The 25,301-nt window shown below is 32.9% G+C and overlaps 1 protein-coding gene across 4 annotated transcripts in view; it reads left to right on the top strand.

The window, feature by feature from the left end:
- The window catches only part of YTHDC2 (YTH N6-methyladenosine RNA binding protein C2), an 80,525-nt gene that overhangs the window by 39,712 nt on the left and 15,512 nt on the right, over positions 1–25,301 (top strand). For 3 of the 4 annotated variants that reach the window (XM_057737243.1, XM_057737230.1, XM_057737252.1), the window contains 9 exons: positions 930–1,035; positions 2,389–2,508; positions 2,824–3,096; positions 5,522–5,648; positions 6,696–6,901; positions 7,255–7,450; positions 9,623–9,732; positions 11,096–11,388; positions 15,486–15,663. In XM_057737243.1, the coding sequence (XP_057593226.1) occupies positions 930–1,035; positions 2,389–2,508; positions 2,824–3,096; positions 5,522–5,648; positions 6,696–6,901; positions 7,255–7,450; positions 9,623–9,732; positions 11,096–11,388; positions 15,486–15,663 (1,609 nt within the window). The remainder of the gene's footprint in view (positions 1–929; positions 1,036–2,388; positions 2,509–2,823; positions 3,097–5,521; positions 5,649–6,695; positions 6,902–7,254; positions 7,451–9,622; positions 9,733–11,095; positions 11,389–15,485; positions 15,664–25,301) is intronic. The other variant, XM_057737234.1, reaches the window with a different exon arrangement.

Genomic DNA, 25,301 nt, shown 5'->3' with positions numbered 1-25,301 from the left:
CCTTCTGAACTATAGGTCAAGAATTAGGATAAGGAGACCTAGATGGATAGAATTTGAAATTAGGAGGATTATTAATATTATTTGGGAGAGAGTAGAATAAGGAGAGCAGAGGGCTAAGGTCCGACCTCAGAGGAACATCAGCATTTTAAGGACTGGGGAAGGATAGAAATCTTTCAGGGGAGGCTGGATAGGTGGGAAAGCTAATGGGTATGTAGTGAAGGAAATATTTGATGAAGGAAGGAATGGTCCAACAATGTCAGATTTTCTAACTTGTATCACACTGTGTTATAGTTATGTTTGTCTCACTGGACTGTGAGCTTTGTGAGGATAGGGACATTTCTGTATCTCTATCGTTTGGCATATTCAGCCTTGCTATTAGCTGATACAGAGACTTTGGATGAAATTAAAAGTGAAATTAAAGGTGTATTTCTGGTGCTTTCCAGAAAATTATGCAAGTCTCTATGATGATGAGGTAAATGACACTCTCTTAAAGTTGTGTAATGCATAATAACTTCCAAAACTCTGATCAGTGGGCCTAAACACAGTGCTTAGTATCAGCTCTGTAAAACTGGTTAAGTTTAAATCACCATATATTTATTCATGCTTTATTTTTTACTCACTTTTATTTGTGTGTGTGTGTGTGTGTGTGTAGTGTATATATATAAATTTTTACCATTGTCTTAGAAGTATTACTTGTCAGGTAGGTATCATTCATGAATCTCACTTTATAAATGAAATAATTGAGTCCCACACATGGGAAGTGCCTTTTTAAAGGTTAGGGGATCAGTATCAGTAGAGATTCAAACTCAGATGTCCTGATACTGGTTCATACTGGTTCATTGTTCTGTTTCCTAAATCACATTGCTTTTACAGTTTCCTTATTAGTCTTTATTCCTGTCTGAGCCTTAATTTTGTGTTTTAATTTCAAGGGCAGGACGATGCAGACCTGGAATTTGTTTCCGGCTGTTCAGTAGACTTCGATTCCAGAACATGTTGGAATTTCAGACTCCAGAACTTTTGAGAATGCCATTACAGGTAGAAATTTACATAACTCTATCTAAAAGGCTATTTTTGTGGGTGAGGGAGGAGAGGGACCATTTCAATTTATCCTGATTGGACTTTTAAAAAATCAATTTATAAAATTATAAAATATATATTATGAAGGGTGGTTATATATAACTAATATTTTTTCTTTATAAGAAAATTTAATTCAAAAACCTCCAAAATTGAAAAGAATTACTTGAGTGCATTTGAATTATAGTATAGTTTATGTATATATATATATATATATATATATAATTTTTTTTTTAATGTAATGGTCTAGGAGTCTGTCAACCACATGAGTGTTCACCTTTTAAATTCTCAATGAGAATTAGGAAACAAATCATTTAAAGTCCAAAAGATGATACCAAAATTGCAGTTTAAGATGCTGAGCTTACCTTGGTAGTTTTGTAACTGAGTTCACTGAGATTTCCTGGCCTATAAGAATTGTTTTCCTTTCGGTTTTCTGACTCCATGGAACAGCCAAACACTATATAGTTTTTAGGGAGAACTATCAGAAGTGCATTAATTTGATTCTTTGGTGTGCTGAGCTAGATGCTGGCTTCCAAACCTTAAAGAGACACTGGGTCATGTTTTTGGCATACATATACCTGTAGTTTCATACCAATAGTTTCAATTTCTCAAGCACGTCTTGTTTCTTTCTATCTTAGGGGCTTCATATGTGCTATCCTCTCTCTGCCAGCCTCTCCTTACTCCTTTTCTAATGGACTCCTGCTTAATCTTTATATCTTAATTTGTGTCATTTCCTCAGAGAAATTGCCCTTGACTTCCCATGGCCTCCTCCTCCTGCTCCTTCTTGAATTTGTGTTTATGTCTTTAGTTCCATGTGTCCTTCATAGCACTTACCACAATTGTAATTAAGTAGTTAATTATATAATTATTCTCTTCTTCACACACAATGAAAATCCATGAGGGTTGTGTCTGACTATTCTCTTTTTCTCCAAATTTGATGTATGGTGCCTAGTGCCTAGCAAGCACCTAAATATTTGTTGAATGGATAAAAGATTCTAGAATGTAATATAAAGGGAAAAAAAAGATTTTTGGACAGTGACTGTTATTATTATACATAAGAACTGTGTGAGGAGACATTGCCAGCAGGGGCAATGGTAATTTTGATAGGAGTTGACGGAGGATGGTTATTAAGATTCTCGCACTAAAATATGAGCCCATCTTTTGTAGAAAGACATTGTTCCCTCTGCTGTTCATTTTAATCAGGGACTCTGCTAGTCTACTGGTTAGGGAACTATAGTTCCCATGATTTTTTAAAAAATAAAAATCAATTATAAATGTCAATATTTCAAAATTATTTGCTATTCTTATTTACAGGAACTTTGTTTGCATACCAAGCTATTAGCCCCAGTTAATTGTCCTATTGCTGATTTCCTTATGAAAGCTCCTGAACCTCCACCAGCTTTAATTGTAAGAAATGCTGTACAAATGCTTAAGGTTGGTGTCTTAATAGTTTTATTTTACCTGACACTTTTACTTGAAATTTAAACCAATTGAGAATATGTCTTAACTAATTTTGTACCTAAAAAAGTTATCTTCATAATCATGTGTTTTGAATAATACTCACAGTAATTACAGGAAAACAGTAGGTATAGTTTATTTTTACACAATATATTTGAAGCAAAATATATTTTTATGAGGTGCAGTAGCAAAAGAAAATTTATGTTTTTGTATCTTACGGATTTTTAAGTATGTGGTTTGATTAAACAGTTTCTGGTCATGTCAAGTTCTATTTTATATCCATTTATTTAGACAATAGATGCCATGGATACATGGGAAGATCTCACTGAACTTGGATATCATTTGGCTGACTTGCCAGTAGAACCACATCTTGGTAAAATGGTCCTGTGTGCTGTGGTGTTGAAGTGTCTGGACCCCATCCTTACAATTGCCTGCACACTAGCCTATCGAGATCCTTTTGTCCTGCCAACGCAGGCCTCTCAAAAACGTGCAGCTATGCTTTGTAGGAAACGTTTCACTGCAGGAACTTTCAGTGACCACATGGCACTTCTCAGAGCATTCCAGGTACTATTATCGTCATTTTATTTTTGAAGTGTTACTCGTTAAACACATTTCTAGGGTAAGTGTAACAAATTAAAAAATAGATATGATTCTGATAATTTTGTTTCATTATAAAGTCATATTTTATTAATAGCTCTGAAAATACCTTCCAACTTAATATGTTAAAATTATATTTTCTCCTTGTAGAAACATGTATATATTTTTATTTATACTTATATGTATATTTATTTTTTATAAACCCAAATTCCTTATCTTTAATCATATCTTGTTCAGAAATGCTCTTAAATTTTAGTTAAGAAACATTATTCAAAGTATATAGAATAAAACTTAGAAGAAAATTATCTTGAATTTAATATCTATTTATTGATTTTTTAGAATACATCTCTTGTGTGCTTAAGACACTATGTTAAGAATTTAGTTTTATAAAGCAGAATCCAAAAATCACTTAAAATTTTTAAGATAATAATAGGGAGAAATTGAGGAAAGTGATAAATGGGAAAGAAAAGATAAGGATTGTGAGCCTGAGTAAAGGAAATGATATATAATTTAGAAATTCAGGTATGTGGGGGAAGAATATGTTATTTCTTGAAAAGGTAGAGGTGTTATTTATCCTTCAATTCTCTTGAATGTAGGCTGTATCTATACATTTTTTTAAAAATGTGGCTGTGTAGAAAGTATTTTCCAGGCATACAGGATTTTTCCAGTATATACAATTATAAGAAATAATTGTAAGCTCTTTTGTGAGCATTATTGAACAGTGGTTGATGCATTGGTATTAACTGGGTCTATTATAAACCGTGTATTATAGCAGATCAGTTGAGCGATAATAATTGGGGGGAGATTTGGAATAGAATTCCTATCTATCCTTTGTGTTTTCCCCAGTCCCTTCAAAAACAGAGAAGGCAAATTAACTGCTTTTGTCTTTCAGTTATATTCCAAAGCAAGAGAACTCATTTTCAAGGAGAGCTTCATTATACTACATATAGGTGATTTCTAGGAATCCCGCTTTCCATTCTCTGATTAGGAGGTTGATATAAAGATAATTTTTAGAGGCCTGGAGTGGCAGGATTCTTAGATATAAATGGTATTATAATGGCTTAATTGAAAATCTTCCATATTTTAGTGGAGGAAAATTAGCAGGCATATCTGTAAAGGTAAATACTTTTACATAGCTAGCTATTTAGGTTACCTGATACTTCATTCTCAGTGGGATTTTATAAACTCAATGGCTTTCATAGCATTTGAGTATAAATTAAAAATGATAAATTCTATTTGATCATAAAGTCTTAGATTTTTTAAAAATTATTTATTCTAAAAAATTAGATGCAATTGACATATAACATTATATTAGTTTTAGGTGTACAGCCTAATGACAGTATTTATATATATTGTGAAATGATCACTACAATGTCTAGTTAATGTCCATCACCATACATAGTTAAAAATTTTTTTCTTGTGATGAGAACTAAGATCTACTCTCTAGTCTGTTAATTACAGTTGTGATCGTTTCAAAATATATACAAATATTGAATCATTATGTTATGCACCTGAAACTAATGTTATATGTCAATTATGTCTCAATAAAAAAATTATTAAAAAAAAGTTGCTCTCAGGGACTTTCCTGGTAATCCAGTAGTTAAGACTCCGCACTTCTAATGCAGGGGGTGCGGGTTCCATCCCTCGTTGATCCCACAAGCCACATGGCACAGCCAAAACAAAAAAGTTCTCTCAAATGAACTTTTTACAGGACAGAAATAGAGTCACAGATGTAGAAAACAAACTTATGGTTACCAAGGGAGAAGGAGGGAGGGGAGGAATAAATTGAGAAATGGGGATTGACATATACACAGTACTATGTATAGAATAGATAATTAATAAGAACCTATTGTATAGCCCAGGAAACTCTACTCAGTACTCTGTAATGACCTATATAGGAAAAGAATCTAAAAAAGAGTGGATATGTGTATATGTATAACTGATTCACTTTGCTGTACAGCAGAAACTGAGATAACATTGTAAATCAACTGTACTCTAATAAAAATTAATTTAAAAATAAATAAATGTTGATGTCAAAAAGAAAAAAATTACTCTTAGCAACTTTCCAATATACAATAGTGTTAGTAACCATAGTCACCATGCTGTATGTTATGTCCCTAGGACTTCTTAATAACACAAAGTTTGTACCTTTTGATCCCCTTCACTTATTTCATCCACCCTCCTCACTCCCCTTAACCCCCTACCTCTTGCAACCATTAATCTTTTCTCTGTATCTATGAGTTTTTGTTTATTTTTTTATAGTCTTAGATTTCATAAAATAATTAGAGGAGAATTGACCTTGAGTGTTTATTATAGTGATTTTCAGTTACTTTGCTGCCTAACTGAGAAGTGATTAGTAAATGTGTCTTGTTATGTAATTATATTTCTATAGGCATGGCAGAAAGCTCGAAGTGATGGGTGGGAGCGAGCCTTTTGTGAAAAGAATTTTCTTTCACAAGCTACTATGGAAATTATCATAGGCATGAGAACTCAGTTGCTTGGTCAGCTTAGAGCATCAGGTAAAATTTTCCTCCAAGGAACCTATTTAAACTACTGAGAGTACCCTGCCCATACCTTATAGTATTTGTAGTGTTAATTAATGCCATCTTATATTATTTTATGACATTATCATATTGTATGTCTTATGTTCATGAATTGCTTTGTAGACTTCTGCATGTCCTCAACTTTTGTTTGTTGATTAAAAAATAATACTGTAGAAGCTGTAGTTAAGAAATACATGAATGTTTTTTGATAATGTTGGCAATGAGCAACTTATATTTGTTGGCGAAATCAATTTAGATATTGTACTTGTTATATTTTATCACTATTAATGAATAATTATTTACTGCTATGAAAGAGAAATTATAAAGATTTGAGTAGATTGATATGAAAGCTGGCCTTTATATTTTTGGAACATAAAAAAACTAGTAATCACTTGAAGGCACTTGATTTTTTTTTTTTTAAGAGAATGCCAGTTTTGCTATTTTAGAATTGCTTCTTGGAATTTCTTTTTGAGTGGTATAGTACATTGAGGAAACAGTGAGAAGAAAAGTACCTGAGCCTGGATTCATAGAATAGCTGAAGTGACAAAGTAATATAAGGAATGAACCAGACGATTTAGAGTTGTCTCAAATATGGGGAAATAAGAAGGACTTTTGAAATTCAAGCAAGAATACTTTATATTTACTTGACTTCACTTGCAGGATTAGTGTCTGTCGCAACCAAGATGTTACTAATACTGTTCAGCAGAATAGTTTAGGTTTTTAACTATGATTTTAGTATGTTTCTGATAGCAGCTTATGAAGAACTTCATTGCAAGAATGTGTATTTTTTTTGAAGTCCCTAACTCATTAGTGAATCTTCTGCTTACTTTAGCCTAAACAAACCTAAACTTTCTTAGAACATTGACTCTATATTTTAAACTTTTCAGAGGAGATTTTATGAATTATTGTGGCAGTTGAATCATTAAACTTTTATGGGTTATACAATTTTTTGTTAAAAACACAAATTTAAAAGTATATTTTGTGCCATAGAGAAATTTAGTGTGTTTTTTTTCCTGTTTCTAGGTTTTGTGAGAGCACGAGGTGGTGGTGACATTCGAGATGTTAACACAAATTCTGAGAACTGGGCTGTTGTTAAAGCTGCATTGGTTGCAGGCATGTATCCTAATTTAGTCCATGTGGACAGAGAGAATGTAGTATTGACAGGGCCAAAGGAGAAAAAAGTCCGCTTTCATCCCACTTCAGTTCTCAGTCAGCCTCAGTATAAAAAGGTAAAACTTTTTGAATGCTCTTAGACCTTGAGGTAAAACTAATCTAATTTAGATAGTTGAAGATCAATGAAAAATGCTCCCAGTGCCAACCTGCTTTAAGAAATTAACTAGTTATGTATGTATAATTCAACATTGGAATAATATTTTGATTGAATCTTAGAGTTGGAAGAGGTAATGTGTTAAGTAAAGAGGACTTTTGTACAGACTATATGAGCAATGACTTGCTTTAATTTTAGTTTGGATTCTAATATACATTATCTATTTTGCTGAGGGGCTTTGTACATTTTAAAAATATTACCAGTAAATTAAGTGATAAATTCAGTTAACAGTTTTAAAATTTACATTCCTCACAGATTCCTCCAACTAATGGTCAAGCTTCAGCAATTCAGGCACTGCCTACAGACTGGCTTATTTATGATGAAATGACCAGAGCTCATAGAATAGCTAATATTAGATGCTGTTCAGCAGTGACACCTGTCACTGTTTTGGTATTTTGTGGACCAGCTAGGTTGGCAAGTAATGCTCTTCAGGAACCTTCATCTTTTCGAGGTAAATATATTATGAAGGAAATACAAATCTATTTGAAATAAAATTTTTTCTTCTTATTAAACCAAATTTTGAAATTATAAAAATTTATGTGGTAGTAGTTCCCTTTTGATGTATTAAAAAATACTGATTAAAAATACTAAAGTGTACCACTGTTCTTGAAATTGATTTCTAAGGTAACTTGATACTGATTTGTGCACTTTTGATTAATCTTGCTGATGGTTTGTTTTTTTTCTTCCACTTGAATTTAAATGATAGTTTAACGTTAAAAAAAGGTAATTGTTTAAAGGAAATGTTAACCATAATCCCACTACCCTTACGCAAACACTTTTTAATGTTATACATTTTTTCTGTATTTTAAGTTATTTCAGCCATGCTGTTATATTATGTTACTTTCATTTCAAAAAATATAAAAAACATTTTTAATATTTCATATTAATGGCTGGAAAATATTTTATCTGATTAAAGTGACATAATGCATTTGAAATGTTCCTTTATAGTCAGACATCTTGATTGCTTCCAATTTTTTGCTATTTGGTGATTCAGGAAATATTTATTGGGCAACTATTATTATATGTCAGTTATTGCACTAGGCATTGAAGATGTAACAGAAAACAAGATAAAAGTATTTCTGTCTTCAGGAGTTTCCATGGTAGTAGAAGTTGACATATAGCAAAAAAGTGAATAACATGCATGATACTTTGAAGAAAATAAAGAGGGCCTCCTTAGGAGCAACCTACTTTATTTTTTATTTTATTTAAAAAGATTATTTATTTATTGGCTGCATTGGATCTTCGTTGCTGTGCAGGCTTTCTCTAGTTTTGGCAAGTGGGGGCTAGTCTTTATTATGGTGTCTGCGCTTCTCATTGCCGTGGCTTCTCTTGCTGTGGAACACAGGCTCTAGGTGCACGGGCTTCAGTAGTTGTGGCACACAGGCTCAATAGTTGTGGCTCATGGCCTCTAGAGCACAGGCTCAGTAGTTGTGGCGCATGGGCTTAGTTGTTCCATGGCATGTGGGATCTTCCCGGACCAGGGCTCAAACCTGTGTCCCCTGCATTGGCAGGTGGATTCTTAACCACTGTACCACCAGGGAGGTCCCAGGAGTGACCTACTTTAGAAAGGGACCCTAGACAAGTTTCCCTGAAGAGATGAGATTTAAGCTGAGCTCTAAAGTTTGAGAGGAAGTCAGCCATGTGAAGATACAGAAATATGCTCTGGGTAGAAGATGGCAAGGACCAAGATTCTGTACTAGGAGGTGATATAGGAACAGACAGAAAGGTTGTATGATTGGGACCACAGTGATCAAGGGAAGAGTAGGATGATCTGAGGTTGAAAGAACGGCATGGACTTGTAAGGGAAATGCAAGGGAACCATTGAAGGGTTTTAAGTAAGGGAGTGACATGGTGTGATTTATGTTAAAAAAATCACTTTGGCTCTGAGAATGGATTGTTTGAAGGAGCAAGAATGTAAGAGAAGAGGCAAGAAGGAGACTTTTGCAGTGGTCTTATGATAATGATGGCTCAGAGCTACAGTGGTGGCATCTGATATGAGAAGTAATAGACTTAAAATTATTTTGGATGTACTAGTAATGGCTGGGTTGAAAGCAGGTGGTGAGTGAAAGGGAGGAATCATTAACTCTTGGGTTTTTGGCTGTGGTAGTTTGTTGAATAATTGATGCTGCTTATTTGAGATTCAGAAAATTGGGAGGAGCAGGTTGTACAGAGGAGAAGTCAAGGGTCCTCTTTTAGATATGTTAAATTTGAGATGGCTAAGGAATCCTAAGTAAGGTTTTTTCTTTTGGAGTCAGTGAATTTATTATACATAGCTGGAGCTCAGGGAAAAAGTTTGGACTAGCAATATAGATTTGGAAATCATCAGCTTGTAAATGATATTAAAGACATGAGAATGGATTTTCTAAAGAGCATATGTAAATAGAGAAGAGGGTTCTTGACAAAATTTGAGAAATTCTGATACTTAGAATTTGAGTAAAGAAATAAAGAATGGCCAGATACTGAATTTTAATTTGTGACCTGTTGTGTTTGGAGAGCCACACAAATCATTAGCATATCGGGAGGATTTGTGTAAATGTGGGGTATCTGTTTTGACTTACTTTTTTGGCCAGGATATAAAATAGTAAAAGTGAAATTTTTTTCCTTTCAATATGTGTTTGAACAGCAGATGGTATTCCTAATGACAGTAGTGATAGTGAAATGGAAGACAGAACTACTGCTAATTTGGCAGCTTTAAAACTTGATGAGTGGCTCAATTTCAAACTAGAGCCAGAGGTAAGTTGCTTTTTAGTAGTGTGATAGATCTCTTTCATTGTTGTGTGAATTGATACACAGTATGATGAAGATTATATCTTTAAAACTGAGCACTTAGTGTGAGAGAATACAGCTTGTTTTTCAGTGTTCATAGTGCCCTCATACATTCTCTGCCATATTGGGGTTTATTCCTGTAGAGGATTTGAAAAACCTAGGTGTGGCTCGGTATTTGAACATGGTAATATTTCACTATTTTTGTGTGTATAAGAAAATGTTAAGTATTGGGTACATAAGAAATCCTTTTATATAACTGTTTATAAGGGAAAGATATGAGTTCATTCTGTTTTCTTTTTTCATATATCTCTGAAGTAGGAATGATGAATGTTTCTTTTTAAATTAAAATTTTTCTTTACAGAGCTTTAAATTCATCCCTTAATTCCATCTTTACTTTTAAAGGTCACTCTGTATCCTTTTTTGGGACAATATCAACTGTTAAAAGTTGATACTGGCTAAGTTTACTTGTTTACCATACGTTCATTTATCACTTCAGCCTACTGCAGTCTCATTTCCATTCCCATCGATCTTTCACTTCACTGAAACTATGCTTGTCAAGGTCAATATTGTCCTCAAGGACAGCCAGCCTGCTGTCCTTGATAAATTTGACCTTTCTCTCATATTTAGCACTGTTGTCCATACTCTCTTTTTTTTTTTATTAATTCTGCCCTTCCCCATTTTTCTTCCTTACCCCTGTCCCAACTTCTTTGTCACTAGTCTCTATGATGTTACTCTTTCCTGATTCTTCTTCTATATAGAGAGGTCATTCCTTCTTAGGTTCTTTCACTAACTCTTTGGTATGTACTTGTGCCTTAAATGTTAGATATTCTCTAGTAGTCTGTTCTTTACTCTGTTCTTCTCACTGTCTCTGTCTGATCTCTAGGGACATTACCTCTATGTGTAGATTTAGTAACCATTTATGCATTGATAACTTCCAGATACTCTTATCTGTATCTCTAGCTTAGGCTTTTGTCTAGACCTGTGAATTCAGCTGCCTTCTGCACATCATCATTTGGCAGTAAAATAAAGTATGAATGGAACTAAATGCATTTTTCTTTATTTACCCTGCTGTTATTTTCCCAGAATTAATCACACTCTATCACAAATTGTTTACTTTCTCTCTCATTGGATTGTTTCATTTGATTTTGTGTCTCTAGTGCCTCAAAATGGTAAATAAGAAATTTTATTTCTTTCATGCAACAAAAAAGAGTGAAATTGTAGTAAATTATGTGAAATATGAAACGTGTTCTTGGAAACAGTTTCAGACCTGAACTAATAAATAAATAGTTGTGTGATATCTATTTGAACTGAAGAAACTGTTTTATTATAGGCAGCCAGTTTATTGCTGCAGCTTAGACAGAAGTGGCATAGCTTATTTTTACGCCGAATGAGAGCTCCATCCAAACCTTGGTCTCAAATTGATGAAGCTACCATAAGAGCAATTATAGCTGTTTTAAGCACTGAAGAACAGTCTGCAGGTTTACAACAACCATCTGGGATTGGCCAAAGGCCAAGGCCTATGTCTTCAGAAGAACTTCCTTTGGCATCATCTTGGAGGTCAAATAATAGTAGGAAAAGTTCAGCAGATACTGAATTTTCTGATGAGTCTACTACTGCAGAAAGGTAAATTTATAACATTTTATCGAAACGAGGTATTTTCTCTAGGAAAATAGCTGTTTATCATATAATCACATACTTTTATAATATTTAAAAATTACTTTCTTATAATCTAAGATACACAAAAAGGTCACAATAAAATGGGAAAAGTTTCTTGGTTTCAAAACATAATTCTTTTAAGTGTTAGATAATATGAAGGATTTCAAGCTCCTGGGGTCTCGAGTTATTTAACAAGGAAATTTTTTTGTCAGGAAAAGCTCAAAATGTTTAATTTCCAAAATTTACAAATTTAGGGTCTGTGAAAAAGATAGCAGTGTTTTTTATTATGCATTTTAGTTGATATATGTCAAGCCATACCTTTCCTAGATACCTCACAGTGAGAAGTGTTGACTGTGGCCAATTAGAAGAACAGCCTCCCCAGAAGTCTGACCTAGGCATTGATAACACTAACCAGTATTCCTATAGAAAAATACTTTATTCATTCGTTTGTACAGGGATACATTGAATGCCTATTATTCTTAGTGTGAAGGATACAGCAATGTATAAAAGACAAAATCTCTTTCTTCAGAGAGTTTACATTTTATTGAGGAGAGACATACATATATTAAAAAAGTAAATAAATTTACTGTCTTGGCAAAATTTGTTATCATTTAGCTAAATTCTGTTATCCCTTCTAGCATTTGGCAATTAGATGTGATTTTTTATTTATTATATGATTATTAATAATAATGAGAGCTCTTATATTGAATTATTTATCAAAAAATATATTTGGTGATTTAATAGTGGTTCTAATGAATTGTTGGCCATGATTCAGAAATATTTCTGTTTGTAAAAATATGTTAGAATCAAATTTAAATTTCTTTATATCAGTTAAATTTTTTTTTAACCCTGTTAGAATTGATAACAGAAACAACATTTGTGCCTGGAATGGTAATTTTGGCAATATGGTAGATAGTCTCTGTGATAAGAATATGATTTCATTGTTAAAAAACTGAAATAGAAACAATGGAAACATAAAATATATGTGATACTTATTGTTTTTCAAGGATCAGTTGGAGTGTTTAGTACCTACCTTATTTTGATCAGATTTTACTTATTTGAATGAAGCATAAAGGCATTTTATCAAAGACTTCATTTAAAAAGGAATAATACATGGTGGTTTACAAGTTCTTTATATATTACATTTTAAGAATAATTCAACCAGTTGCTTAGAAAACCTTCTCATAATATGTGCCCCTGAACCTTTTTCTCTGATGTAGACACTGCCAAGTGAAAGGAAAATAGTAAAAAAACACATTTTCTACTTGGACGTGCCTCACTTTTTAAAAAGATTGTTCTAAAAATTTACTTGAACAGTAGTTGTTTAGAATGTGTGAATATATTTGCATAGAAGTTATGTGGTAGAATTACCTATAGACTCATCTGTAAAAAACCTGTTATATTCATAGAGACTTTTATTTATATACATATATGTGTCTATGTACATACACATACTACACACATACATTTTTAGGAACAAACCTTCCTTTTTTTCTTTATAAAAGTAATACATACTCGCTTAATAAAGTTTGGAAATACAGAAGAAAATCAGAATTGTAAAGTGTAATATTAGTTATGCTTTAGAAACTGATTATGTTATAAATTCATTTTTTTCACATTCATTGATACCAGTGTCTACCATTTCCCTTTCCTTACAAGTTGTAGCCTTGCATTCTTCATTCTCTTGTCTGTTGAACTTCGTCTGCTTTTAGACTTTTGGTAGTATGAATAGATAAGGCCTGGTATTGATGTAGCTTGGTGAGGAATAGAATGAGGACTCTTAGGAAGATTTATTTTTGAATGGAGAAATTACAGTCTTTCTAGGATTACTTCTTGGAGAAAAGGTATTTATAGTTAGAGTTTTCACGCTAGGATGGCAAGGTATAGATTCGATAATTTCTTTTAATAAAAGCATGTTATTGAAACTTTTTTAAAAGTTCAAGAAACTATTAAAAATAGAAATTGTGCACATACCATCTTAAAAGTAAACCAATGTTTTTTTATTGTCATTTTCTGAATGACAATTTGCTTATTTACGGAGAACAAAACATATCTTTCCTGTAAGAAAAATGAGATATAAATGAGTTATCAGAACTCTTTGTTCCCCTAAATGAAAATTTAGGTTGGAAGGGTTTACACGAATGCTTTGTTTCTACATGTATGAAATTTGGGGTGGGGGGAAGCCAAACATGAGACAGAGAAAAGCTAGAATAGAGCACAGAGTCAAAGATCGAATTGAAAACCACAAAAGTAGACATTTAGTTCTATTGAAAACATCATTTTTATTTTAATAAGATGTTACCCTCGATTAAGTTCTGTTACCTAATTTTCAGGTAAATAAGATACCAGGATAAGAATGATGGGATTTTGGAGGTGTAACTTGATAATTCATTGAAGTTCAATTCATAAGAGAAAAAAAAAAACCTGAAAAGTTGGTTTTTTACGTTTATCAAGTTGTTATTAATTTTTCAGGTGTTTATTCATTCTATATTTTTGTTAATATTTTAGGCTTTAGCTATTTTATTTCATTTGTGAAATAAATAATATTGGATCTAAGATATTTATTGAAAGAGAAACAATTTGTGGGGATAAGCTATTTTAACTTTTTTGAGGCAGAATAATTATAATTGCGAGACTCATGGAAGTTTATGAACTATTGATGACATCCTTTTTTTGTTTTATTTATTTTAAATATAGTTAAACACAGCAAAGTAAATGATATTCCATAGTGAATTCCATATTCCAGATTCAATAGTTTACCAAGATTTTCACCTCTTTGCTGTATCTACCCCAATTATTTTTTATTCTTGCTTCCTTTTTTTGTCTACATATTTCAAAATCAGTCTCATGCATCATGTCTTCTTACCCTTCTGAGTTAAATACGCATCTCTTAAGAACAGAGGCATTTTTTCCTACATAATCAAAATCCAACTGCAGTCCAAATAAAATAATAATTTCTACAATTCTCCAACTATAGATTTATCTGAAAAAACATCCTGGGAGGGCTTATGCATTGTATTAGAGCGTCTTGTTTCTCGAATCTCTCGTGATCTAGAGCAGTTAGTTCCTCTGTTGACTTTTTTTAGGAAACTAGGTCAGTGGTTTTATGAGCTGTACTACATTCTGGATGTCTCTTTTTATTGCTATACCCTATGTATTTCATGGAAACTGGTGATTAGCTCTCAGGGCTTGATTAGATCCAGTGTTTGGGCAAGAATATTTTTTTTTTGCAAGAATATTTTATAGGTAGTGTTATAAACTTTATATCACACTACTTTAGGAAGCACTTAATGCCTTTTTTTTTTTTAATGTCTGGTTTTTCCACTAAGATATATACTTTAAAAAAAATTATAAAATTTCTGAGTGCCATTTTTGCTGCATTTATTCATAGAATTTTAAAACAGAAGAATCTTAGCATTTATTTAGTTTTTTAATCCCTTTATTTAACAGGTAAGGAAATTAAAGCTCAGATAAATTAAAAGATTTACCCAGGATCACCTACCTTGTTAGTTGTAAATTTAGTACTGTCCTACAAATCTTCTCTCCTGACTGTAGTCCAGTTTTATTTCCACTTTACCATACTGTAATATTTAACATGCTTTTGAAATCTATTTTATTTGGCTTTAAGATACTATACGAAAGTGGAAGGGGAATGGAGTGGGTGATATTCTAGTAAAGGCCATTAGCATGGGTGTATTTAAATAATTTTATATTGTTAAAAGACATTAAATATCAATATAAGACATTATAATTGTTAAGGACTTCTCCTAGACTATCATAAAAGAGATTAGGAGTTTTGTAAGGGAAATAATATTAATTAAATTAATGTTAAGTCAAAGATTTTTGTAGATTGTTTTAAATGTATTTTTGTATTGTTTGAAATGTTTTTGTAAGTATACCCTATGGTACAACTCTTTCATCTAAATGTAATAGAAGAATGAAATTGTCTTTTTAAATAGTATTCCATAAATCAAAGTGTCATTGGAATTTTTATTTGAAATGGAGTCTGCTTTGTATTATGAATTTATGTATAACTGTTCTTTTCTTCCTCCTTTTCACTCAAGAATATTGATGAAATCTCCATCTCCAGCACTACACCCACCTCAGAAGTACAAGGATAGAGGAATTTTACATCCTAAACGAAGCACTGATGACAGGTCAGATCAATCTTCTGTGAAATCTACAGACAGCAGTAGTTATCCAAGTCCTTGTGCTAGTCCTTCTCCTCCATCCTCAGGAAAGGTAGAGTATCAAGGATTTATAGCACATCTGATGTTACATATTTAAACAAAATTATAAAATAATTCTGCTTTTAAGTTACAAATCATGGCCTCTGTTCTAGATATAAATAGAAGCTGACAAACTGAGTAAATTTTTTAGTTTTTTCCTGCTTGCCAAGTATTTGGGGATATTATAATTCAGTGATTATATTAAAAAATACAAGACTGGATGGGGTTAGGAAAATGGGAAATGTTGATAAAGAATTGAGAACTATGTATCTTTTAAAAAAATATGTAATGTGAATGATTTCAAATGTTTAGAATATGTTTACTTTTATTTTCTGCAGTTAGTACCTGAGTATTTGATTAATGTTCTTTAGCTATAGGATTTATTTCTGGTGAAAATGTCTGCTGAAATACTCTTGTTAAATAAAAGGAAAAGAAATGTTGTTGCAGATTTGCATTCTTAAGTTTTAAGGTTTTTTTGGTTTTTTTGCTTTTAATTTTAAAGTGCCTTTATTAAGGCATAATTTACACAATAAAATTCATCAATTTAAACTGTACAATTCAGTGAATTTTGACAAATGTATACAGTCATGTAACTGTACTATAGTCATGTAGAGAACATTCCCATCACCCCTGGATTCTGGCAGCCACTAAACTGCTCTTTGTTCTTAGAGTTTTGCCTTTTTTGGAACCTCTTGTAAATGGAATGTATATAGCTTTTTGTGACTGGCTTATTTCACTTCTGAAATTCATCTGTATTATTGAGTGTATTATTATTTTATTACTTTTTATTGCTGAATAGTATTCCGTTGTATGGATATACCACAGTATGTTTATCTGTTCACCATTGATGGACATTTGGATTGTTTCTACTTTTTAACTATAATGAATACTATTCAGGTACAAATATTTATGTATAGATATATTTTCTCATCTTGGGTACATAAATAGGAATAGGTTTGTTGGGTTGTATGGTAAGTGTAACTTTACAAGAAACTACTCAACTGTTTTCCAAAATAGCTGTACTATTTTCTGTTCCCTTTAGTAATCTATGAGAATTCTATTTGTTCAACATTCTTAACAATACTTGACATTACTAGTCTCTTAATTTTAGCCATTCTTGTGAGTATGTAATGATACTCCACTGTAGCTGTAATTTGCATTTCTCCAATGACTAAGGATGTTGAGCATCTTTTCATGTGCTTTTTGCCATTTCTGAATCTTCTTTGATGGAATGTCTGTTCAAATTTTTGTTAAACTTTTTTGGATTGTTTGTTGGTTGTCTTTTTTTATTTAGTTGTCAGAGTTTTTTAGTATATTCTGGATACAAATCTTAATTGTATATGGTTTGAACATTTTTTCTAATAATCTGTGCTTGCACTTACATTTTCTTAATGATGTCTTTTTTTTCCCTCATGTAACCCATCACTTCATTTTTTACTTATTTATTTATTTATTTAGAATTTTTTTAGTTTTTAATTTTTTATTGAGGTATACTTGATTTATGATATTATATTAGTTTTAGGTGTACAACATAGTGATTCAATATTTTTATAGATCATACTCCACTTAAACTTGTTATATATTTCTCTGTGCTGTACAGTATATCCTTGTTGCTTATTTGTTCTATTTTTATTTTTTGATTTAATTTTTATTTTATATTGGAATATAGTTGATATACAATATTGTGTTAGTTTCAGGTGTACAGGAAAGTGATTCAGTTGTCTTTTAAAGAACAAATATTGATGGAAGTCCATTTAATATATTTTTCTCTATTTTGATTTCATTTGTTTTTTGTTTTACGCTTCATATTTTTTGTGTCCTAAGTCCTTGCCTAACCCAAGATTACAAAGATTTTTTCCTGTGCTTTCTTTTAGAGATTTCATAATAGGAACTTCTACATGTTTTAAGTAATTAATCACTAACTGAAAAATCAGTTAGTGATTTTTATCCAACTTTGTTCTTCTTTTGCAAAATTGTTTTGGCTCTTCTAGGTTCTTTATGCTTTTATACAAACCTAGGAAAAGCTTATCAATTTCTACAGAAAAATTGGCATTTTGAGTGGAATTGCATTAAATCTATAGATCAACTTGAAGAAAATGTACAATTAACAATTTTTAGTCTTCCAGTCCATAAGCATATCTACATTTATTTTGATGTTCTTTAATTTCTTTCAGCAGTGTTTTGTAAATTTCAGAGTCCAAGTATTACACATTTTTTGCTACATTTATTCCTAAATATTTTATATTTTTGATGCTGTTCTATAAAATATTAAATTTCAGTTGTTCATTGATAGCATATAGAAATACATTTAATCTTTGTACATTTATCCTGTATCCTATGACCTTAGTTCACTTATTAATTCTATTAGCTTTTTATGTAGATTTCTCAGATTTTCTATATGAATAATCATAATGTTAATAAAGGTAGTTTTACTTTCTTCCTTGTCAATGTGGATGCCATTTATTTCTTTTCTTGCCTCATATCTATGGCTAGACCCTCCAATAAAATATTTAATAAAGGTGTTGAGAGCCCACCTCTTTGTCTTGACCTTAGAGGGAAAGCTTTAAGTCTTTCATCATTTAGTGGGATGTTGCCTTTTGGATCTAGTTTGCTAAGAAGGTTTGTTAGGAATAAGCATTGAATTATATTCAGTGCTTTTTTTTTTTTCTCTCTTTTACATCTATTGGAATGATAACAGTTGTTTTTTGTTCTGTTAATATAATGGATTTCATTGATTGATTTTCTAATGTTTATACCTCTCTTGATCATAATGTATTATCCTTTTAAAATGTTGCTGGATTTGATTTTGTTCAATCAAAAATTTTGTTAAATGAGGGATCTTTGTGAGGAATATTATTCTCTAGTTATCTTGTGTTATCTTTGTATGGTTTTGGTATCAGGGTAATGATGTCATTTTTTTTTAAGTGTTTTATTTTTATTTATTTATTTATTTATTGGCTGCCTTGAGTCTTCATTGCTGCACGAGGGCTTTCTGTAGTTGCAGTGAGCGGGGGCTACTCTTCGTTGCAGTGCACGGGCTTCTCATTGCGGTGGCTTCTTCTGTTGCAGAGCACAGGCTCTAGGCACTTGGGCTTCAGTAGTTGTGACATGTGGGCTCAGTAGTTGTGGCTCGCAGGCTCCAGAGCACAGGCTCAATCGTTGTGGTGCACGGGCTTACTTGTTCCATGGCATGTGGGATCTTCCTGGACCAGGGCTTAAACCTGTGTCCCCTGCATTGGCAGGCGGATTCTTAACCATTGTGCCACCTGCTCTCCTCTTAAAGATTAGTTAGGAACTATTCCTTCCATTTCAATTTTTTGGAAGAGATATATAGATTTGGTATTATTTCTTCCTTAAATGCTTGATAGAATTCACTAGTTAAGTCATTTTACCTTATCCCAATGTATCTTGAAAATCAGTATTATGCCCTTTCAGTTATAGTTTGAGAACCTTGCAAGGGGCACTTTTATTTTACCCTTCAATCCTTTGTGTTATTGGTTTCATACATTTTATTTCTACATATGTTATAAATGCTATAATGTATTGTTTTTTACTTACATAATCAGTTATCTTTTTATCAAAAGTCAGGAAAATGTCCTTTATATTTACTCAATATTTACCATTTCCTGTACTTTTTATTCTGTTGTGTTGACACAGATTTCTATCTTGGATCATATACTTCTGCCTGAAAACCTTTTAACATTTCTTTAAGTACAGATCTGCAGGAAATGAATATTAGCTTTTGTGTGAAAATTCTTTTTCACTTTTATTTTTGAAAAGTATTTTTACTGTGTATATAATTCTGGCTTGACAGTGATTTTCTTTCATTACTATAATGCTATCATATTAGTAGTTTACATAGTTTCTGATGGGACGTCTACTGTCATTGTTATCTTTCTTTCTCTGTATATATCTCTGTATATAATTTGCATTTTTTTCCCTAGCTGCTTTTAAGATTTTCTTTTAATCACTGGTTTTCAGCAATTTGATTTTGATATGACTTGCTCTGGTTATCTTTATATTTCTTCTTTAATCTGTGTATTTATAGTTTCCATCAATTTTGGGAAATTTAACAGCATTATTATTCATATACTTTTTATATCTCACCTCCCCCCTTCTTTTTTTGAACTCAGGATATACAAATGTAAGACTACTTGGTATTGTTCCACAGGTCACTAATATTCTCTTCATTTTTTTCAGTTGTTTTTATCACTTTGCTTCATTTGAGATCATTTCTATTGCTACATCTTTAAGTTCACTGATGTTTTTATTTGTAGTGTCTATCTCATGTGCATTCTTTCTAGTGTACTTTTGCTTCAAATTTTATATTTTCACCTCCAGAACTTCCTCTGGGTTTTTAAAAAATACCTTCCATTTCTCCACTCATCACATTTTTGTTTCTTTTACCTTCTTGAACATAGCGTATATATTTAGAATAGCTGCTTTAATTTCTTGTCTCCTAATTTCATCATCTGTCAGATCTCACTCTATTCCTGTTGATTAATTTTTTCCTGCTTGTGGATCATATTCTCCTGGTTTTTTTTTTTTTTTTTTTTTCTTTTGCACTCCTTAAAATTTTGTTTGGCTGCTAGATTTTTGTTGTATTTCTTTTTGTTTTTTTTTTTTTAACTCTTTAGTGGAATATATTTGCTTTACACTCTTGTACCGTCTCTGAGGTACACCAAAGTGAATCAGCTGCATCTACACACATATCCCCATATCCCCTCCCTCCCATGACTCCCCCCCCACCCTCCCCATCCTGGCCCTCCAGGGCATCTCCCATGAAGTTGATCTCCTTTTGTTATACAGCAACTTCCCACTAGCTATCTGTTTTACAGCTGGGAGTGTAAATATGTCTATGCTACTCTTCTCACCTCGTCCCAACTGCCCCTTTGCCCCTCACCCCAGCCCCGTGTCCTCAAGTCCATTCTCTATTTCTGTATCTCCACTCTTGCCTGTCACTGGTTGCATCAGTACTGTTTCTTCAGATTTCATATATATGTGTTAGCATACAGTATTTGTTTCTCTCTTTCTGGCTTACTTCACTCTGTATGACAGACTCTAGGTCTATCCACCTCATGACATATAGTTCAATTTCATTCCTTTTTATGGCTGAGTAATATTCCATTGTATATATGTGCCACATCTTCTTTATCCATTCGTCTGTTGATGGGCATCTAGGTTGTTTCCATGTCCTGGCTATTGTAAATAGTGCTGCAATGAACATTATGCTACTTGTTTCTTTTTGGATCATGGTTTTCTCTGGGTATATGCCCAGTAGTGGAATTACTGGATCATATGGTAGTTCTATTTATACTTTTTTAAGGAACCTCCAAACTTTTTTCCATAGTGGTTGTACCAGTTTACAATCCCACCAACAGTGCAGGAGAGTTCCCTTTTTTCCACATCCTCTCCAACATTTATTGTCTCTAGATTTTTTGACGATGGCCATTCTGACTGGTGTGAGGTGATACCTCATTGTGGCTTTGACCTGCATTTCTCTAATAGTTAGTGATGCTGAGCATCTTTTCATGTGTTTGTTGGCCTTCTGTATGTCTTCTTTGGAGACATGTCTATTTAGGTCTTCTGCCCATTTGTGGATTGGGTTATTTGCTTTTTTGGTATTAAGCTGTATGAGCTGCTTGTATATTTTGGAGATTAATTCTTTGTCTGTTGCTTCGTTGGCAAGTATTTTCTCCCATTCTGAGGGTTGTCTTCTTGTCTTGTTTATGGTTTCTTTCGCTGTGCAAAAGCTTTTAAGTTTCATGAGGTCCCATTTGTTTATTATTGATTTTATTTCCCTGATTCTAGGAGGTGGGTCAAAAAGGATGTTGCTTTGATGGATGTCATAGAGTGTTCTGCCTATGTTTTCCTCTAGGAGTTTTATAGTGTCTGGCCTTACATGTAGGTCTTTAATTCATTTGGAGTTTATTTTTGTGTATGGTGTTAGGAAGTGTTCTAATTTCATTCTTTTACATGTTGCTGTCCAATTTTCCCAGCACCACTTATTGAAGAGGCTCTCTTTTTTCCATTGTATACTCGTGCCTCCTTTGTCAAAGATAAGGTGCCCATATGTGTTTGGGCTTACTTCTGAGTTCTCTATTCTATTCCATTGATCGTCCTTTCTATTTTTGTGCCAGTACCATACTGTCTTGATCACTGTGGCCTTATAGTATAGTTTGAAGTCAGGAAGCCTAATTCCACCAACTCCATCTTCCCTTCTCAAGATTGCTTGGGCTATTCAGTCTTTTGCGTTTCCATACAAATCGTAAGATTTCTTGCTCTAGTTCTGTGAAAAATGCTGTTGGTAATTTGATAGGGATTGCGTTGAATCTGTAAATTGCTTTGGGTAAGATAGTCATTTTCACAATATTGATTCTTCCAATCCAAGAACATGGTATGTCCCTCCATCTGTTTGTATCGTCTTTGATTTCTTTCATCAGTGTCTTATAGTTTTCTGCATATAGGTTTTTTGCCTCCTTAGGCAGGTTTATTCCTAGGTATTTTATTCTTTTTGTTGCAATGGTAAATGGAAGTGTTTCCTTAATTTCTCTTTCTGCTCTTCTGTTGTTAGTGTATAGGAATGCAAGAGCTTTCTGTGCATTAATTTAGTATCCTGCTACTTTACTATATTCATCGATTAGTGCTAGCAGTTTTCTGGTAGAGTCTTTAGGGTTTTCTATGTGTAATATCATGTCATCTGCGAAGAGTGACAATTTTACTTCTTCTTTTCCAATTTGGATTCCTTTGATTTCTTTTTCTTCTCTGATTGCTGTGGCTAACACTTCCAAAACTATGTTGAATAATAATGGTGAGAGTGGACACCCCTGTCTTGTTCCTGACCTTAGAGGGAATGCTTTCAGTTTTTCATCATTTAGGATGATGTTGGCTTTTGATTTGTCATATATGGCTTTTATTATGTTGAGGTAATTTCCTTCTATGCCCATTTCCTGGAGAGTTTTTATCATAAATGGATGCTGAACTTTGTCAAAAGCTTTTTCTGTGTCTATTGAGATTATCATATGGTTTTTGTCTTTCAGTCTGTTAATATGGTGTATCACATTGATTGATTTGTGTATATTGAAGAATCCTTGCATTCCAGGGATAAACCCCACTTGATCATGGTGTATGATCTTTTTAATGTGCTGTTGGAGTCTGTTAGCTAGTATTTTGTTGAGGATTTTTGCATCTATATTCATCAGGGATATTGGCCTGTAATGTACTTTTTTTGTGACATCTTTGCCTGGTTTTGGTATCAGGGTGATGATGGCCTCGTAGAATGAGTTTGGGAGTGTTCCTGCTTCTGCTATAATTTGGAAGAGTTTGAGAAGGATAGGTGTTAGCTCTTCTCGAAATGTTTGATAGAATTTGCCTGTGAAACCATCTGGCCCTGGGCTTTTGTTTGTTGGGAGATTTTTAATCACTGCCTCAATTTCCATACTTGTGATTGGTCTATTCATATGTTCTATTTCTTCCTGGTTCAGTTTTGGAAGATAGTATTTTTCTAAGAATTTATCCACTTCTTCCAAGTTATCCAATTTATTGGCATACAGTTGCTTGTAGTAGTCTCTCTTGATCTTTTGTATTTTGCAGTGTCCGTTGTTACTTCTCCTTTTTCATTTCTAATTCTGTTGATTTGCATCTTCTCCCTTTTTTTCCTGATAAGTCTGGCTAATGGTTTATCAATTCTGTTAATCTTCTCAAAGAACCAGCTTTTAGTTTTATTGATCTTTGCTATTGTTTCCTTCCTTTCTTTTTCATTTATTTCTGCTCTGATCTTTATGATTTCTTTCCTTCTGCTCACTTTGGGGTTTTTTTGTTCTTCTTTCTCTAGTTGTTTTAGGTATAAGGTTAGGTTGTTTATTTGAGATTTTTCTTGTTTCTTGAGGTAGGACTGTATTGCTATAAACTTCCCTCTTAGAACTGCTTTTGCTGCATCCCATAAGTTTTGGGTCGTGTTTTCATTGTCATTGGTTTCTAGGTATTTTTTGATTTCCTCTTTGATTTCTTTAGTGATTTCTTGGTTGTTTAATAGCATATTGTTTAGTCTTCATGTGGTTGTATTTTTTACTGATTTTTTCCTGTAATTGATATCTAGTCTCATGGCATCGTGGTCAGAGAAAATGCTTGATACGATTTCAATTTTTTTGAATTTACCGAGACTTGATTTGTGACCCAAGATGTGATCTATCCTGGAGAATGTTCCGTGTGCACTTGAGAAGAAAGTGTATTCTGTCGTTTTTGGATGGAATGTCCTATAAATATCAATTAAGTCGAGATGGTCTAATGTGTCATTTAAAGCTTGTGTGTCCTTATTTATTTTCTGTTTGGATGATCTGTCCATTGGTGTAAGTGGGGTGTTCAAGTCTCCTACTATTATTATGTTGCTGTCGATGTTTCCTTTTATGGCTGTTAGCGTTTGCCCTATGTATTGAGGTGCTCCTATGTTGGGTGCATAGATATTTACAATTGTTATATCTTCTTCTTGGATTGATCCCTTGATCATTATGTAGTGTCCTTCCTTGTCTCTTGTAATAGTCTTTATTTTAAAGTCTGATTTGTCTGATATGAGTATTGCTCCTCCAGCTTTCTTTTGACTTCCATTTGCATGGAATATCTTTTTCCATCCCTTTACTTTCAGTCTGTATGTGTCCCTTGGTCTGAAGTGGGTTTCTTGTAGACAGCATATAGAAGGGTCTTGTTTTTGTATCCATTCAACCAGTCTGTGTCTTTTGGTTGGAGCATTTACTTCATTTACATTTAAGGTGATTAGTGACATGTATGTTCCTATTACCATTTTCTTTATTGTTTTGGGTTTGTTTTTGTAGGTGTTTTCCTTCTCTTGTGTTTCCTGCTTAGAAAAGTTCCTTTAGCACTTGTTGTAAGGCTGGTTTGGTGGTGCTGAGTTCTCTTAACTTTTGCTTGTCTCTAAAGCTTTTGATTTCTCTGTCGAATCTGAATGAGATTCTTGCTGGGTAGAGTATTCTAGGCTGTAGGTTTTTCTCTCTCAGGACTTTCAATATATCCTGCCACACCCTTCTGGCCTGCAGAGTTTCTGTAGAAAGATCAGCTGTTATCCTTATGGGTTTTCCCTTATATGTTATTTGTTGCTTTTCTCTTGCTGCTTTTAATATTTTTTCTTTGTGTTTAATTTGTTAGTTTGATTATTATGTGCCTCGGTGTGTTTCTCTTTGGGTTTATTCTGTATGGGACTCTCTGTGCTTCTTGGACTTGATTATTTCCTTTCCCATGCTGGGGAAGTTTTCCACTATAAGCTCTTCAAATATTTTCTCAGACCCTTTCTTTTGTTCTTCTTCTTCTGGGATGCCTATTATTCGAATGTTGGTGTGCTTAATGTTATCACCAAGGTCTCTGAGACTGTCTTCTATTCTTTTTATTCTTTTTTCTTTTTCATGTTCCGTGGCAGTTATTTCCCCCATTCTATCTTCCAACTCACTTATTCGTTCTTCTGCCTCAGTTATTCTGCTGTTTATACCATCTAGAGTATTTTTAATTTCGGTTATTTTGTTATCTAGTACTGTTTGTTTGCTCTTTAGTTCTTCTGATTCCTTTTTAACTGTTTCTTGTAGATTTTGTGTCATCTTTACTATCATAACTCTGAATTCTTTTTCAGGCAATTTTCCTATTTCC

Source organism: Hippopotamus amphibius, chromosome 1 (genome assembly GCF_030028045.1).
Source record: "Hippopotamus amphibius kiboko isolate mHipAmp2 chromosome 1, mHipAmp2.hap2, whole genome shotgun sequence".
Classification (NCBI taxonomy): Eukaryota; Metazoa; Chordata; class Mammalia; order Artiodactyla; family Hippopotamidae; genus Hippopotamus; species Hippopotamus amphibius.
The sequence above is the reverse complement of the archived record's forward strand: the minus strand, read 5'-3'. Positions and strand labels throughout refer to the sequence as shown.